Raw genomic sequence first — 19303 nt, 5'->3', positions numbered from 1 at the left:
GACTCTACTGCATGTGTCCTCACTGACCACTTCTGCCCCTGTGCACTCCCACTGCTGCCCCCAGTTTCCCTCATCCTGGTCTTCCCCACAGCTTGTTTCCTTTTTTCTTGTTTTCACACATTTTTCTTACTCTTCAGCTTTTTCCTCCATCCTTTCAACAAACCCCAACAGACTATGACTGTAAAGTAAGCACTGTGCAGTAAATAATCTGCTTAAGCTGGAGGTCTGTGGGTTGTTAGCCTCCCAAACGATATGAGGTTCTAGGTGATCCAAGTTGCATTTTAGAGCTTCCCCCCAAAGTTTTGATTCAATGATGGCCTGAAAAAATCTCTCTCTTACACACACACACACACACACACACACACACACACACACACACACACACACACACACACACAGAGACACATACTGTCCCAGCCCCTGACAAGCCAGGTCTGTCACAGGTTGCACAGATTGTTCATGTATACTAACACATGCTGTCACTTCTTCTGATGCCAGGTCTATCACAAGATGTTCAAACACACACACACACATAAACGCACACTATCCTACTGTGCCAGTAATCAGTTACTTTCACATGTATCTTGCTCCATCCAGCAAAAATTGCCACTTATTTTGTACAATGCTGATGTCTAACTGATGGAAATTGAAAAAAATTATGGCCAACTCATTACTCTTTAGATACACTGCAACACCATTCCCCCAACACACACACACACACACACACACACACACACACACACACACACACACACACACGCATAAGCTATAGTAGTGATCATTTTACACTAATTTCAACAAATGTTGTACATTGTGTAACAATGCTCCTGCTATTCCCAATCACTGACTGTTTGACAGTGATCAATTTCAGCAGGGTAAGTCATTTTTCTCCACAGACATCTCATATAAACACTAGTTACAGACACTTTGACTGTGTATACCTCAGCTGTCTGAATGTGATAAAAATGGCCAAAGTATAGTATTTCAATGTGCTTTACACAAATGCACTCTAGTCCTGCAAAGCCAGACTAATGAGTAGTTAGCTTTTTTCACTGTAAAAACACAGCTTTATTCAGTCAAGAAAGCTCTTTCTTTTTTAAAACACCTTTATTGAATTATCACTTGTGACATAGGCACACTTACATTTATATAAAAGTAACCAAACTGTATTAACAAATTAAAATTAGCAAATGTTATACTTCACATGTATTGGTACATATCATATAACCTAGGCAACATTACATAAATTATTCAATCCCTGCCCCTTTTAAAACAAGAAATCTTTATTAAACCATTACTTAAAACGTACGCAATCATACATTTGTATAAATGAAAACAAACCATACCAACACATTCCCAGTTGCAAGCAATTTACATTGCAAACCATGCAGACACACTCCCAGTTGACAACATTATACATCACTTATAATCTACCCAATCATTTTCAGTCAAACAATATTACATAGCTCATTTAAGTCATGCCTTCTTTTAAACCTCCAAGACAGAGGGACTCCAAACCAGCCGGTTTTAATAAAAATCTTTTATTGTCGACACCACAAACGCGCTTTCACAGACTAAGCTGTTTCTTCAGTTAATGTCCATCAAACTAAAAAACTCATCAAGGTACTCAAATTATTTAAACAAACAGTCTCATAAAAGCATATACATAGCACTTCAGTACAGAAATCATAATACATTCATAAAAATGGACATGTAACAAATATCTATCTATCTGTCTATATATATATATATATATATATATATATATATATATATATATATATTTGTGTGTGTGTGTGTGTATATATATATATATATATATATATATATATATATGTGTGTGTGTGTGTGTGTGCGTGTGTAAAACATAAAAAATACAGTAATACAAAGGCAAAAAACATTCAAAGTCTTGGGTTCCTAGATTTCAGTTTAGGTTTTATAGGCACCACGTCATTGAGTCCATGCCCACTATCCCCTCTCAGTCTAATGATCCACTTAGACTCAAGTTGCTCAGTACTATTCCTGATGTCACCTCCTTTTAATGTCTCGTGCACCCTCCCTATAAACAAAAACTTAAAATCCCACTGTTTATTGTGTTCAAAATTTTACGTAGGGAAGACGGATAGAATGCTTAGAGAAAGAATAAAGGAACATCTGTATCATATTAGCAAAGGGAATAAAACCAATGCCCTTGCAAAATATGTCATTCCCATTGGAACTTGAGCATACTTTTAAGTTTTTGGTTATAGGGAGGGTGTGTGAGACATTAAGAGGAGGTGACATCAGGAATAGTACTGAGCAATTTGAGGCTAAGTGGATCATTAGATGGAGAAGTGATAATGAGCATGGACTCAGATGTGGTCGCTATAAAACCTAAGCTAAAATCTTGGAACCCAAGACTTTGAATGTTTATTTGCCTTTGTGTTATTGTATTTTTTATGTTTAATATATATATATATATATATATATATATATATATACATATATACATATATATATATATATTTAGTTATATTATGCATTATGCATTTTTATGAAAGTATTATGATTTCTGTACTTAGGTATTATGCATATGTTTTTATGAGACTGTTTAAATAATTAAGTGCCTTGATGTCACATGATTAATCAAGGGAGGCAGTATATGGTATTTAAACGAAGTCTTTTAGTTTGATAGACATTACCTGAAGAAGCAGCTTAGTCTGTGAAAGTGCTTATGGTGTTGACAATAAAAGTTTTTTATTGAAACTGGCCATTTTGGAGTTCCTCTGCCTTGCTGGATTACTTTTTTGGGTTTCTTTACTGGGACTTGTTTACCAGAAAGGGTTGGTATTTGTGCTTGTTTTGCTTTTTTTAAACCTCAGTCCTCCCCTGTATTGTGTGTATTGTTCCTACAATTCCCATTTTTCATATGTATTTTGCTCCTACCGTTTTCTAAAGATCGCAATTCCAATTGTTTTATCTGTTACTATATTCACTACTTCTAAAATGGAATAACTAGTTAGCTTGATCATGACGTAGGGTTAGTCATTTTCACTCACAGACAGCACAGATACCCATCAATTGCAGCCACACTTGACTGTAATGTATACATCAAATGCCTGCTTGTGGTAAAAAATAATAGCAATGGCCAAAGCAACTACCTTATAATAATAATAAACTTCATTGATTTGAATTTTATTTCTCTGACTCTGACAGGAAATTTGCATGTATTGCATAACGTTGCTTAACCATAAACCATTTAGTTTACTACTTTGGAAGGTTAACCTATAAAACAGTGCCATGTACTTAATGTTCACTTCTAAGCTTCTTTTCAGCCTGCTTTCGTAATATCGTTATGCATTTCCAAGACTATTAGGGGCATAAAGGCAGCTCATTGTCGTACAAAAGAAGTAAATTGTGATATCCCCCCTCCCAGTAAAAAATTTTTATTATTAATCTGGGTTATAAAATCCTGATCTTGAAAATGCAGAGAATTACTTGTGATTGCATATCTGATCATAACTAGCTTGTTATGTGTTCAAAATGAGGACATCAAGAACTGTATCTTTATCTTACGAATGAAGGTGTAGTTTTATCATCAGTAATTTACGATGCATACATTTTGACTGACTAGCTGGAATGAAAATGAAAATAGTTACTGAGAATGGCGAACCAGAAGTTTGCAACATGAATGTGAAGTAGTGGTTGTAATGATGTCTGTAGGTACTTTGTATATGATCAGCAGAAGTAAGCAAATACTTTTAAGGAAAACAGTCCCTTATAATGGTTCTCATTTGAGCATGCTCTGTGAGATTTACTGGATATGCATATTATCCTTTTTCTGTTCTTCATTTGAAAGGCAGAACTGTGGTTAAGCTTATTCCAGAGAAGCTTAACTGTCACTGCGTGCTAAGATAGTTGAGGTTTTAGTTTTTGTATCCAAGTTCTCAAGTTAATTCTATGTAAATTTACCAAGTATTATTAGAAGCAGGAGCATTAACAGTTAATATGACTTGTAAGGGTCTACTACCGAAGACTGAAATTACACTATTTCGCAATCCGTTAGTAGATGTCCACTAATGCGAAAGTGCACTTTAGCGAACTCCACTTGAGCGAATGGTTACGGACCTTAGGGTTAGGGCTTGGGTTAAGGATAGTGGATAGCTAGTAGGGCTATCCACTATCCTTAACCCAAGCCCTAACCCTAAGGTCCATGAGTACCGCACCACAGTGGAGGAAATTGTATATCCTCCACTGTGCAGTAGTCACGGACCTATGTCCTTCACTGTGGTGCAGTAGTCACGGACCTTAGCGTTAGGGCTTGGGTTAAGGATAGTGTACACATGCACTCACTCACTCAGTTACTGACTGACACACACACACACACACAAAACTGCACTAGTGATTTACTGCGTATCTGTATTTTTCTCTGTTGCTGACAATTTAGCATTTATCACTGTCTAGAAATGTAGTAGGTGTCACTGAGAAACTCAGGATATAAAAGTGAGAATGTACAGGTACGGAAGATGTATATAGTTTGTGAAGTTTGTTTTTGCTTGTTTAGTTATACAAGTAAAATGCAGGGACGACAGGTTTCCCTGTTTGGTTTACAGGATAAAGATGATCGGAATGAGTATGTGACAATGTTTACAAGCATGGTGGTTGATGCTGGTGAAAAGGGTATCCCCAAATCACATTACTTTTTATTATATGTGGGCATATTTGCATTAAATGATGAAAGAGACTATCAGTGCTGTGGAGTGATGTACTAGAAAAGCCAGGGGAAAACAAATGGGTCAGCTGTACTCAGGGGACATACAGCTTACTCAGAGGTGATCTCTGCCTGACATACAAAGCCATGTACAAGGCCATGTCCAACCCAGAATTGATGGACATGCTCCACCTAAAAAAAAAAACAAATCCCCAAGAGTCACACGCTCTAGGGATCTAAACCTCACCACAACGATAAATAGGACATGCTGGAGGGATAGATTCCTGTCCCAGAGACTCCCCATGCTTTGGAACAGGATTCCAGTCTACATTCGGCAGAGCCCCTCACTAACGCTCTTCAAGCGAAACCTTGATGAGTGGATGGGAAACAGAAAATTTACCCCGGGGATGACTGCAGTGGCTCTGCTGGACAGAGGCACAGGGAACTAATGGCTCTGCTGGACCGAGGCACAGAGAACTAATCTAAGTGAGTGGCGAATGCCAACGCATTCTGGCTAGGCTTATAGATGCCCTCGGGCAGATAGCCTAGTACTTACGTATGAACCTATGAACCTATGGATACCTAGTAGGGCTATCCAATATCCTTAACCCAAGCCCTAACCCTAAGGTCCATGACTACCGCACCACAGTGGAGGACATTGCCCGTTCGTTCTAGTGGTGTTTACGAAAGTGCACTTTCTGTGAATTGCACTTTCGCGTTAGTGGGCATCTACTACCGGATTTTGAAATAGTGTAATTTCGATCTCCGGTAGTAGACCCGACTTGTACTTATATGCGAAATTCATTGAGTTACTGTGTTTGTCAAAACAGTTCAAATATGATGTACAGCACTGCTGCTGTGTGTGACATTCTGCAAGTGTTATTCCAGTCATGAATCAATCGTACAACCAGTCTACAGCACATTATCACCACTCCCCAGACACATCGATACATGCATACATGTGAACATACGTACATACTTACAGACATCCATTCAGTAGTCTCAGAAGGTATTCAAGTCACCCACTTTAAGTGGGTGAATGTTAGCTGAAAAGAGATACAGTGTCAGCATGTCACTGGCACCATTAACGAATAATGAAACATCATGCAGATTATGATGTTGCTGAACATCACAGTTCCTTGAGAGCTGTACTTTAGAAAAAAATCAGGGGTTATCTGACCACGACATTGTCATACGTGACCTGTCTCCAGTGCTTTCTTTAACCATTATAACAATAATTGTTCATTCAGTTATACTGATGGCAGAGGACCAGCACTCCAGTCTTAAGAGGAAGTCAAGCAGTCATGAGCTCAGCAAGATGTTACCAAAGAAAGAGGCTAAATCTAAAAAAAAAAAAAAAACATAGCAGGATATGAAGTTACGTACAAACCACTTATCAATCCAGTGACCTATGTTTTCTTGTTACCGTCATACTGCCAACTGCATGTGCTAAGTAGATATGTATATGGCATGGTTCACCTCTTCCTTCCTGAGACAGCAATACTGAAACAGCAGCACTGAATTCCTTTATGTGCATCTGCTCTGCAAGCTTCTCTTCTATTGCCAGCCATTTCAGGACAGTAGACACTTTCCAGAAAGACACAAACAAACAAGACACTTTCCAGAAGAGACTTTTAAGGACTCATTACTTTAGATATTTCCTCTGATACCACACTGAAATTATTTGAATTTTGGAAAAAAAATGCCTTTTTATGACAGAACATGGCTTTGAAAGAGCATTCTTTACTGATTGAAACTTCACCTTACTGTGAGCCTTTACTTTTCACAGTCTTTTCGTAAGGAATATTTTTTATTGTTTTTTTTTTTTTTTACAGCTGAGCAAGTTAAATATAGGGGACACCAAGGAAATAAATGCTCTCACCAGGTTTTCCTGTATTCATCTTATGTCTGTTTTGAATAGATCAGTTATAAATTGCATTATAGGAATGTTAAGCATTTGTCATTTAGAATCACTGAATATTATTTGGACAATTGTGTATTAGGGATTAGTCATTGAAGTATACACTTTGAAATCAAAACATAGTACAGAAACTCAACAAGACCTTTGAATAGGAAGACTTTACTTTATTGTTGCGAAATTAAGAAGCATACTATTGTCTAACATAAATCTTTTCTTTTTCTTCCTATGTAGGATAAAGAAGGTGGTTTCATTGTCAGAAACTCCAGTCAAGCTGGAATGTACACTGTATCAGTATACACAAAATCTGGACGGCAAGTACTTGTGCAACCTCCTTTTAATATGCCTGATCTTCTGGGAACATTCACACCCTAGGGAACTAAGCAGTTATAATGGACTTTATATGACAGAAATGTATCTGAAAAATGTGTGTTTGTTTTATATTTTGAAATAGGTTGACAAATGCCATTACATTAATTAGCTTTGTTTTTCCCCCATCACATGTGCACCTTTGTTCACTCTGCATCAGTATCTATCTGTTCTATGAAGACACCAGCAACATATATGCAGTCATATCATTCCCAAAAATAACATTTGTGTGCCGTTACCATGGTAGTGCATCCAAAGTGAGATATGTGCCTAACAACAATGTCTAAAGCAAAGAAAAAAAGTTTATTAGATATGTTTAATGTCACCTTTATGATGTGATATGCAAATCTGTCTGTGTTTAGTGTTTACGCTGCTTGTTTCTGTGTTGAATGATGTTTTTGGATGAATTAGTTTAGGGAGCCAGGCTTACATACAAAACATTAGTGACAACACTCATTGTGCGATCTTTATTGTGCAGCCAGCTGGCTTTTTTTCAGAAAATGAATTGCCAGTAAACCTAGAGTTTCCCATTTGTCTCTGTAGGTGTGACCTCAAGGCTTATATATATATATATATATATATATATATATATATATATATATATATATATATATATATATATATATAAAAGCAGCAGTGATGTGGGGGGTGTAGGGGCGTGGCTTACACTCCCAAAAAAAATTTTCAGTGTGATTTTTTTTATTCCCAGAAACTGTTCCCATTTGGGATGTTTTGCTAATTTCTGCCCAACTTGTGTGTGCTTTAGTGTCAGGGAGGATTTAGTTTGATCTGACTTATACCAGCTACACATCTACCCATCAAATTCTAGCCAGATTCAAAATGTCCATCACAGCGATGAAAACACAAGTTAAAATAGACTGTGCATATCACTGTAATAAGTATTATAGTTAGTAAACACTCAATGGACGAAATGAAGAGAGACATGATGGAACTCTCTGATTATGTGTCCCAGACAAGTATGTTCCTAGCACTAAGCAGCATCTTCACCCAGGATGATTCCACAGTGTAAACAAAAAATGGTTGACTTCAAGAATTGGTTCAGCTTCTGCTGTCATTCCGGGGGGATCCAGTATCTGTCAGCCTGGGAAGATGTGGTAATAGACCTTACTGCTTTGCTAGAGATGGTCTGCAGCTGTCTCCCCTAGGCTTTCGGATAATGCAAAGGCCCTTGACTCCCGCAAAGTGCCTTTTTAGGCAATGTCAAAACAACAAATTTTCCACCGTCACAAAATTTAATCGAGCCAAACGTATCATGGTACTAAATGCTAGGAGTTTAAACACGAAATTGCACTCCATGAAAGCACTCCTCACCTTAGAGGATGCTGACATCTGTGCAGTTACCAAGGCATGGTGCCACTAAGAGCAGCCAAGCCATGCAACGGCTACAATGCCTTCTACATGTTCAGACCTCAAAATGAGCATGAAGGTACCAAAGGTGGAGTTGTATCCATCTTCATACACTTTGAGACTGGTCAGACAACACGACTCTTGAACTACTCCATGTCCAATTAACTATTGGGAAAGTACCATAGCATATCATTTCTAGCTATAGATCCCCCACTTTGAACCAGGATAAGCATACCACCTACCTCTGTTTACTGGAATCACTCGTCATACAGCCCAACACTTTAGTCACAGGAGATTTCAACTATCCTTCCATAAACTGGGGGACATACACGAGCAAAAACATGCTTGCCTAGAGGTTCCTGGACTTTGTTAACACAAGTGCTCTGGAACAGATAGTCTGCACCCCCACTAGGAGCTCTAATGTTCTGGACATAGTACTCACCAACATGGGGAGCCATTGTACTTCCCCATGCATGATGCTCTCCCTGGTTAGGTCAGACCACAGATCAGTCTCGTTTGAAGTAACTACAGGAACTGACACCTTCACAGGAACAAAAATTATAAAAAAAATTACTAAAGCTAACTACAGCCTACTAAGCAATGGTATAAAAAGCTTCATACCACCCAGAATTGCATACATCAATGATCATATGTAGAAGTGTACACAAATGCCCTTTACAAACACTTAGGTGACTGCTGTACCTGACTGGATCAAAACTGTGTCTTCCCGTAAAAACAAGCCATTGTGGTAGACTTCAAGTAAAAACATTATACAACAAGAAGAAGAAACTGTTGTCCAAACACAAGAGGGATCTCACTCTGCAGAGGAAGAGTTCCCTCCTAAGCCTAAACAAGAAAATCAGAAATCTTGTAAAGTCTTCTAAAGCAAATTATGGAACTAAAATCATATCCCTCACCAAGGATAATCATAAGACATTTTTTAACTATATCCAAAGTCTAAAATGGAATGCCCAGCTAATTGCTGAACTGGTTACAGATGGCATCACTCATAGTACACCAGAAGATATCGGCAACCTGCTAGTTGACAGATTCAGTGCACACTTTACCCCCCATCCCCAACTGTCATATCCCAAAGCATACCTGACACCAGCCCTCTGCTTATTGTCTTTAGAGAACAGGTCATCTCTGCACTCACCAAGGCCAAAAACATGGCCTCAGTAGGACCAGGTAATATCCCAGGTTGTCTACTAAACAATCTAAAACAAGGCCTAGCAGACTCACTTGGTATTCTCTTTAATCACAGCTTGAGAACTGGCTATGTTCCTGCAGAATGGAGAACAGTAACCTGTGCACAAAGGGGGGCGTCAACTGACCCTAGGAACTACAGACCCATAAGTCTAACCAGACTCATCTGCAAAGCCATGAAAATAATTTTTATGGACTGTATCAGCAAGAACATAGGTGAACTTCAAACACTGGACCCAACCCAGTTTGGCTTTGTTAAGGGTAGATCATGCTTATTAAACCTGGAGGACTTTTTTGAGAATATCACCAAAGCGATGGACAAAGGTAAGACAGTGCACACAGCCTATCTCGACCTTGCCAAGGCTTTTGACACAATTCCCCACTTTGGCATCATTGAGAAACTCTCCCAGATAGGGATTAACCCTTATGTTACTAGATGGGTAGCCAATTGGCATACCGACAGAACACACACTGTCAAAATTCAGTGGACCAGTCATTGGTGGAATACCACAGAGTTCTGTGATAGGCCCCTTATTGTTTGACAGCTATTTCTCAGAAGTCCAGGCCAAAGTAGATATGGACTGCAAACTGGGAGCAATCGTTGAATCCCCTCCCCCCCATGATGTCAATATATTACAAGAAGGGCTAACACAAACAAATGATTAGTGCCAAAGCCATGGTCTAAAACTGCATTATTTTGCTTTGACAAAACGGAATTCCCTACAAATTACAATATTAACAGCACCCCCAGAGTTCCAACCCAGTGGTGCAAGACTTGGGAACACAGGTTGATAGCAATCTGAACTTTGACCACCAAAGTTCCACAGTGGTAAGGAAAGCTTTCTACAAATCACACCTCATAAGCAAGGGCCTTGCATCTAGGTCAAGGGATAGTATAACTCCATTGTACGTGACCCTCATCAGACCACTATTAGAGTATAATGCACCCTTTTGCATGTACCTCACCAGGCATCTGCAGCAGCTGGAGAGACCTCAGAGGTTTCTTGCTAAGAAAATACAGGGACCCCAAACCATAACTTACATGGATAGGCAGAAAGCCCTGTCACTTTACTCTGTATCTTATAGGCTACTGATAGGTGGCTTGCACCTGGCCTATATGGCAATCTCCAACCCTGTCCAAATGGAAATGCTGGACATCCGCAAGTCAAATGGCACACGAGTCACTCTGTCTAGGGATATCAGCCTAGCATGTGACATTAACAGAACACACTAGAGAGACAGATGTGCCTCTCAGAGGCTGCCACTTCTCTGGAATAGACTTCCTATTCACTTAAAACAGAGCTCCTCACTGACCCTATTCAAACACAACTTAGATAACTGGATGGGAGATGGCAAATTCATCATGGACAAGGGTAGCCAGTGCTGATCACAGACCTACTCTGTTCATAAATTTATTCTGCAGAATATCCAGAAAGAACAAATGGGGATACTTGGGATTAACATGGCTAAGCTTGTAAAGGCTTTAGGGCCGCTAGCCTAGTTACCTGCTATGAACCTATGGACCTAAGTAAACTGGTGGCAGTTAAAGTGGGGAATTAATGTTATTGTCTGTCTTTATTTTATGTGTATTAATAAGGTCCTTGAGCTGGTCCAAAGATTTTTCTCAGCCAAAACCCAAGACAAATGGTAGTCGCATTAAAAGTCAAAGCAGCACTAAAAACACATGAATACTGGTAATTCTGTCAACTTGCAAGTTCATGAACAGAATGTGTATACAAACAGTGTTTTTTGCAAATAATTAAGCAATATGAATTGCTTAATATAGTGAATATATCAAACTATAATTAACTAGAATGACTATATAGTCGCATTATATGTAATGAGATATTCAGTCAGTGGGGAGTTTCTTTGGAGTCTCAGGGAGGAGTCTCACTTCAAGACTTTGTCCTCTCAGGACAGGTCCAGGGCCAGGAAGAAAGGCCAGCTGTGGGGGCTTCCTTCCTGACTGTTTGGTTAGGGCCCTCCCCTTCTGTTTCAAAAGGCTTCTTTAAGAGGCAGGCCTAGTTTAGCTTCAGTGGGGGTTTCTAACGACAGATACAGCATCTACATATCAAAATGAAAGAGATGTTAGCAGTCCAGTTTGCATTACTGGCTTCTACAGAGTTATCTTTAGAGAAGTTCAGCCTTTTAGGTTGCTACTGGCTTTCAACAGATTTCTTCTTCAGGGCAGGGTTGAACATAAAACACAACACAACTGTCATGTGGTATGTCAACACAAAACAAGGGGAGAACAGATTCACCGTGCAGGCAGCAAAAATGATAGCAGGGTCGGAGACTACGCTCACTAAGCAGCTTAGGCAATGTTAAGAGGACTGCCAGGAGCACAAACCAGATGTTCACAGATGATCATGTATTTCACAAATTGACAGTGTCAACTCATGTATTTCACATTTCACAAAAGTCTCAGTGACTCCACTCCAGACATAGAGTTTTTACACAAGAGGTTTCATCACACAGCTTGGAAAGTGGATGCTCTTTTCTTCATGCACAAAAATCTTCTGATATGCCTTTCCACCAAAAATTCATTCCTAAAGGTCTCTAAAGGTCAGACAAGACAAGCTAAGGATGATTTTTAATAGCTCAAGGATGATTCTCGCAGCTCCAGGACCACCTACTCAGGAATCTGGTACCCAAAACCTGGTAACCTACATGGCCCTTCCACTTTCTGTTGTCTCAGAGCTATAGCTTGGTTCTGTCAAATGTGCTCTCTTCTCTCTTAACATCTGCCGACCTCTTCATATTTTTTGAAACACAGCAGGCCTCAACTTCATTCTGTTTTTAGTTTTAAATGTAATTGCTGAAATGAAGTAGTCAGAAAAGGAAGGTGTACTCAGAAAAATAGATTTTATTTTATTTTTTGGTATTGAACAATTTTATTTTGGAGTGAGCCTTGAGTTTTAATTTCTCTAGGCCTCATTACAGGTTATTAGACAAAGTTCTTCTTCTTCCATTAAGTTTCACATTCAGCACATTCAGCTCAGCTCCATTTGTGACCCACCATTGTTTTCGTGATCCTTGTTCCTTTGTTCAAGCAATTTCTTAGAGGGCAAAGAATATACCGAACCCCTGATCTACTCTTCCTAATTGTGTTGGAGAAACTTACTCTACTCACTCTACAACCTTTTTGCGGCTACTGCTGACTTGACTTAAACTTGTCATGGAAGACTGCTTTTTTTTTGCCATTATTTTCTGCAAGAAGGGTTTCTGAGTTGCAGGGCCCTTATGGCGGTTGAGCCTTTTGATTTCTAATTTCCCTGGTGTGTTTCTAGTGTGGCTTATTCATTTGCCTACTTTTATGCAAGATCCCAAAATAAGGGGAAATAAAGGGAAAAACTTTTAGATGTACACAGGCAATTGCGTTATTATTTATTAGGACTTAAGCAGGTTTTAGGCAGTCAGCAGTTGTTTGTTTCTTTTTGCTTTTTTTTAGGAGCAAGCCTGTGTCAAAACAAACTATTATTAGGTGGAGGGTGGGTTTTTTTGCATTTATTTGTTATTCCCATCATGGGAAGGAGATTCCAGCTGGCCTCATTCCACTAGGGCACTGGCCACTTCAACAGCATTTCTATTAGGGGGCAACTAAGGAGATATTTTGGAGCCAGTTTGGAGTTCAGTGCATACTTTTCTCTAAGCATTATCACCTTCCTCTCTACTCTAAGTCTAGGGCTGGTTTGGACAGCAAATGGAATGATGAAGAACAGTACAGTTTTTGTACCTACCATAAATGTAGATGTTCCTTCCCTCTGTGTTTAGGGGTGGTGTGGTAGGTGAGGTTATATTCTGGTACTTTTGTATATGGACTACCAAGTTAGGACTGCAGCAAATGTGATCTCGAAACATCTACATTTATGGTAGGTACAAAACTGTACTTTTCATTTCAATTATTAGGCAGTGATAATGGTGCTGCTTAAGAAGTTGAGTTATCATCTACAATCATTAAATCATCTCCCCTTATATGTTTCCAGTAGGTTACCTACTGGAATCATATATGCATATCCACTTATATGATTTTAATAGTAACCTTTTAGTTGGTGTAAAACCTGAGGAAAGTCAGTAAGTATTAACATTTCTTGTGTGACTGCAGTACAGATAGCAAAGTCTGTCTTACAAAAAGCTGTTTCAGCTGTTGCAAAAGTGAAAGGAAAGTTATATAACATGAGCATATTTTGATTACGTAGAATGTAGGTAGAGTGTTTTTTAATTTATGTTTTATGAAAAGGCAGTAGTTGGCACAGATGAGTTTAAAATGAGAAAGAATTACTTTAGATAAGCAAAAAGGGAAAAACTGCTTTTTTGTTCAGTTGAAAGTATTTTCTGAAACGTAATTTTCTTTTTATACTCAGCTCAGGACACTTGCTCTCCAGCTTGCCAGCAGTCAGGAGTGCAGAACCTAATTAACTGACTGCTGGTAGGTGTTCATGACTTAAACAAAACTCAACTTACATTTTGGCCTATTATAACAGGCATAAAAAACAAATTATTGAGGTCTTTAATATCTTCCTAGCCTTTTCACCCCGTGATATTGTTAACTGCATGTTGTTAAAAACAAAATGGCTTGGTATAAATTCCATTCCTGACAACAGAGCAAACCGTAGTTTTTAGAAATTATGCACTTTTTGGATTTACACCTATTATTGGCTACTAGAGACTCAGACTTATATTTGGAAAATTAAACCATGATCAGATTTTTAGGGGTGAAGCACCCTCTGGAAGCAAAACCAAAAAAGATAGTGCACTCATTATAGGTGGTTGAGTAAATTTGGCCTGGGAGTACGAAATAAAGCAGTACAGAAGCTAATAAAATTCTGGTAGGATTTTCACTGGTTAAAGCAAACTCTGTTTCTCAACAACCCAACTGTCAGCTTTATACATTGATGCTAACAGATGACAAAAAAAAAATCAAATTGACAATCTGCTTTGCAGTCAGAGATGGTAGGCCTCTCTAAGGCCTAGAGCTGACTGTGGCTCTGACTATTAGTTCTTATCACAAAGTTTACAATTAATTTAAAGAAAACAAGAAATGCCTCCAGGCCAACCTTAATTTAAGGGAATAGACCCAGCAGACTGAACAACTGAAAAACTATGGGCAGAAATGCATAATATTAACCAGGAGGTGGCAACAAAAGTATTCGTAATAGAAAAACAAATACAGCACAACAGCTGTTTGTGGAGGCTTTAGAAGTAGGTGAGAATTAACTGAGGAAGGAAGAATGGTGAAAGGCAAAGGAGAGAGTTAAAATATGTAAAACTGAGTATATAATTTCATAGAATAGTAAGAAGAGTTAAGGAAGGCTATTTGCATGAGCAGTGCAAAGAAATAAAAGAATGTGATTGAATAAGAAAGAAAAAGATCTCTTCAAGAAGAATGGCAATATTAAAGGAAACACCAAGTTAAATGGACACAATAAAAAATAAATAAATAAAAAAAGAAATGGGAAGGACCTACCAGAAGATAGTAAGAAGAAGACATGGCAGGAACATATGAGAGAACTACATTAGGAGAACCATAATATCACTAATGCATATTTTTTAATCTTGGGCCAGGCATTTTCTGTGGCAATTTTAAATTGGCCTTAGAAACCCTTGCTAATAATATGGCTGCAGAAAGCAATTGAATTCCAAATGAATTGTTTAACTTCATGCATAATGATGCTGTTACAGTGTTGCTTAGAATTTACTAGGAAATTTGCAAACACGATAATGGCCATTGGACTGGGAGCGAACAGTTGATATTTTATTCTCAAAAAAGGGCAGTGCCAAAGAGTGTCAAAATTAGAGTAATTGTACCCGTTTCTCATGATAACAAAGTAATGCTCAAGAGCCTATAAGCAAGACTCCAGCAATATACTTATACAGCACTGCCAGATGTACAGCCCACTTTTAGAAGGTGCAGAAGAACCAGATGTCTAATTGGCAACATCTGCTGGATACAGAAAGCAATCGAGAGCCAGACAAAAGTGTACTTATTCTTCACTGACTATGGTAAAGCCTTTGAATCTGTCAACCACAGTAAACTCTGACAAGTTCTTAGACAAATGTGGATTTTGGGTCAGCTTAGTTCCCTTCTGTAGAGCCAAATAAAGAATAACAGACTGGTTCAAGATTGTGAGAGGAGTTTAATGAAAGCTGTATGTTGTCACCCAATTTATTTAATTTGTATGCTAAATATATGATATGTAATGATATGTTAGACAAACCACTGGAACCTAAATTGCTTGGAGAACTATTAATAACCTGAGGTATTCTGATGATATAACTCTGATGGGTAAAAGTGAGCAACAGTTGAAGTGTGTGATGATAAAGGCAAAAGTAGCTCAGCTTCAAAAGATTACATCTTTCCTTATCATTGAGTTCTATTAAATGTGCAAAATGTGGAGTCAGTGTAATATATTTCATTGTCCTAGACACAAAGATCTGGGCAGATGGTAATTGCAGCCATGAAATTAAAATACAGTTGCTTCTTGGAAGGAAGGAATGGCAAATCTGTCTAAGATTTTAAAGAGCAAATACACTCCAGGATTCATGAAGCTCGGTGCAAGGACGGCATTAGCCTTGCACCGACCGTGCGGTGTAGAGATGGCACAGCAGCACCACATGCATATTAATGAAGACATGCTGCCGCATCGGCCACATGCATAGGAAACGTGCGTGAGTGCAGGGGGTGTGTCTAACCGCTGCACGGAGGCATGAACATGTCGGCTGCATACGCGCAAACCAAAATGCTGACAAGTACAGCCTGCCTCTAATAGTAATCACTCCTGTCAGTGTCTGTGGATACTGAAATGTATGCAAAACATACAAGACAGTTTTGCGAACACCAAAATAAAAAGTAAACACAAAGGCACGTAGTGAATATTGAGTCCCCGTCCCTCGAACAAATGACATTTAAAACCCTGTGCCCATATTCCATTGTAGTGTCGATAGTTATACCAAGTGGAAGCAAAATGCATCATGTTAGCGCGCCACCAATTGCTAAGCCTAATCCAATGGTTAGGGTTACCACCTGTCCCACATTGTGAGGAACAGTCCCCCTCTGGGCAGTTGTGTCCATACCAAAACCATTATAAATGTCAAATGTCCTGCGATTGTAGGACATAATTATGTCCCATATTTTATGTAATAGTCCCATACAATACTTATTTCCGTATGTAAAATACCTAAATGTTACAAGAAACAGAATAAGCAAGTAAACGAAACAGAATAACCAACTAAACTGCTACAACAATAAGCTTACATTTAGGCATAAAACTAAAGTACTGTCCTTTGTACTGACCGTGGGTATGTGTTGGCCTGTAAAATCTGATGTGTGTCCCGAAAATGTCCCATCTTGGTCATATGAAAAGGTGGCAGCGCCCTACCAATGGTCAGAGCATTCGCCCAATATCTTCCCAATCGCGGTCCAAGTCGTCCTTGTCTGGACAGCCCAAAGATGAACAGGTATTACCTGGGTCTACCTGCCATGTCATGAAAGATAAGTATTTGCGTGTACCTATGTGCAGGAAGTACAGCATGTAGAAGATCAAAAATGCTAGGGTAGTCCTCACAGCCATATTGGTACCAGAGATATGTAGTGTACGCAATGTGTTCTGTTGACTGTGCCATGGGCCATCAACCAGAGAAGGGATGGATGGTGTGTGTAGAATATGGGGGTGGGGGGGTGACGGGTAAATTAATAATTTGCCAAGGGGAGACTGGGTTGGATGCACAATAGGTGAACTGGAGGTGTACGAGGGAGCAGTGGGTGAATCAGAAAGAAAACCAAAGAACAAACATTTACATCCGCAACACAACCTGACAGGCCATACTGTAGAACACAATCCCACAAACATATGAACATTAAAATGTGCGATACACATGTACAGAAATGTTACCGGCACATACCCACATAATGGTCTGGCCTGAACTGAGCCATCCAACCCCAACACACCTGGAACCATAATTGAATACCCATCATCCCCTCCACAGCACACCACCCCCCCCCCTTCCTGAGCATCCACCAAAACCACCCATACATGGGCTGCTAGCTTGGCACAGCCATATCTGCACATATTGACCCCTACTCATATCTAGTAGGCAGTCTCACCCTAGGCAGTCTCAGAATTGCAAACTATGTATCCCTTGCATGTATAACCCCACCTCATTTTCGTAAAGCCAAAAGAATCGAGGTCATCAGTCCACACAATTTTGGAATATCCCTCATGGGATAAGTATCTGTTCTAAACATTAGACTTGGTGTCACGACATGATGTCCAGTCCTGTAGACATTTGGACACAAGTTGTATGAGCAGTAGTTGTCCACAAGACTGCTCAGCCTCCAGCTGGTCCTGCAGAACCTACAACCCGGGATTAAACACCTGACCATGATGCATGTCTCCCCACGTGCATTATCAGGAATATTTACCTTACACATTAGCATAGTGGCAGTCGGATATAGGGTGATTAAGGCACTTTAAAGCAGATGGTAAGTAGGGTTACCACCTGTCCCACTTTGCGAGGGACAGTCCCTTTTTGTGCAGTTGTGTCCTGACCAAAAATAATACAATGGCAAATGTCCTGTGATTGTAGGAAATAATTATGTCCCATATTTCATGTAACAGTTGCATAAAACAGTTATTTCTGAATGTAAAATACTTAAATGTTACAAGAAACAGAATAAGCAACTAAACTGCTACAAGAATAAGCTTTCATTTAAGCAAATAAATAAAGTTCTAACCTTTGTACTGACCGTGGGTATGTGTTGGCCTGTAGAATCTGATGTGTGTCCCCAAAATGCCCCACTTTGGCCATTTGAAAAGGTGGCAACCCTAGACGTAAGCGGGTATGCAAGTGTGTATGCGTGACGGTAAGTGGTGGTGATTCAACGGTATGGGAAATGTAAATAAGCATGTAGGTGTATATGCATGTGTATGTACAGACCGATATATATATATATATTTATGTGGATATGAAGAATGAGCATGGTCACAATGTAGCAGTCATAATGAATGTGAAGGGAAACAGCAGCGGAACCCCCCGTAATATGTAGTGCTGTTATATGTCAGGATGGCCAGAGGTGAGCACACCTCTGCAAACCCAACCACAGGTAGGATGCTAAAACTGGAACTAATGATGTCCCTGTGTCCTATATTTATGTAATAGTTGCATAAAACAGTTATTCTGTATCTGAAACACCTAAATGTCATAAGCATCTAAAATGCTACAAGAATAAGCTGTCAATCAGGCATAAAAGTGAGGTCCTGTCATTTGTACTGGCTGTGGATATGTGTTGGCCTGCAAAATCTTGACGTTTGTACCAAATAAGTCACACTTTGGCCATTTGAAAGGGTGGCAACTATATCTATATATATATATATATATATATATATATATATATATATATATATATGTACACAGAACAAACATGGGAACAAGAAAGCAATCATAACGAATGCGAAGGAATATAGCTGGCCAGAGGTGGCCAAAATCCCTGTGTCTCTAACCACAGGTAGGATGCTAACAGTGAGAGTAACCTTGTCCACGTGTTAAATCTGACTTTCAAATGGGTACAGGGCTGTCCCGGTCCCCAGTCGGGCAAGCCTAAACCCAGATGACCACACGAACACCCTGACAATCAAACACATGTATGTGGCAGGACTATAGACTTTGGAGGTCTGAATATCCTCGGAGCGAGTCAACATGCGGCACGTGTCTAGAGCAGTAGGGTATGGCGCATGTGTAGTTGTGTGGTTTTC

The 19303-nt window shown here is 39.3% G+C and overlaps 1 protein-coding gene across 4 annotated transcripts in view; it reads left to right on the top strand.

The window, feature by feature from the left end:
* Window positions 1–19303, top strand: part of TEC (tec protein tyrosine kinase) — a 1312802-nt gene that overhangs the window by 1062131 nt on the left and 231368 nt on the right. For all 4 annotated transcript variants that reach the window (XM_044061419.1, XM_044061418.1, XM_044061417.1 and 1 more), the window contains exon 10: window positions 6843–6922. In XM_044061419.1, coding sequence (XP_043917354.1) covers window positions 6843–6922 — 80 coding nt within the window. The remainder of the gene's footprint in view (window positions 1–6842; window positions 6923–19303) is intronic.

The sequence above is a fragment of the Protopterus annectens genome, chromosome 2.part0 (assembly GCF_019279795.1).
Source record: "Protopterus annectens isolate FY-2018-M chromosome 2.part0, PAN1.0, whole genome shotgun sequence".
In the NCBI taxonomy this organism is placed as follows: Eukaryota; Metazoa; Chordata; order Ceratodontiformes; family Protopteridae; genus Protopterus; species Protopterus annectens.
This window is presented reverse-complemented; position numbering and strand designations above follow the sequence as displayed.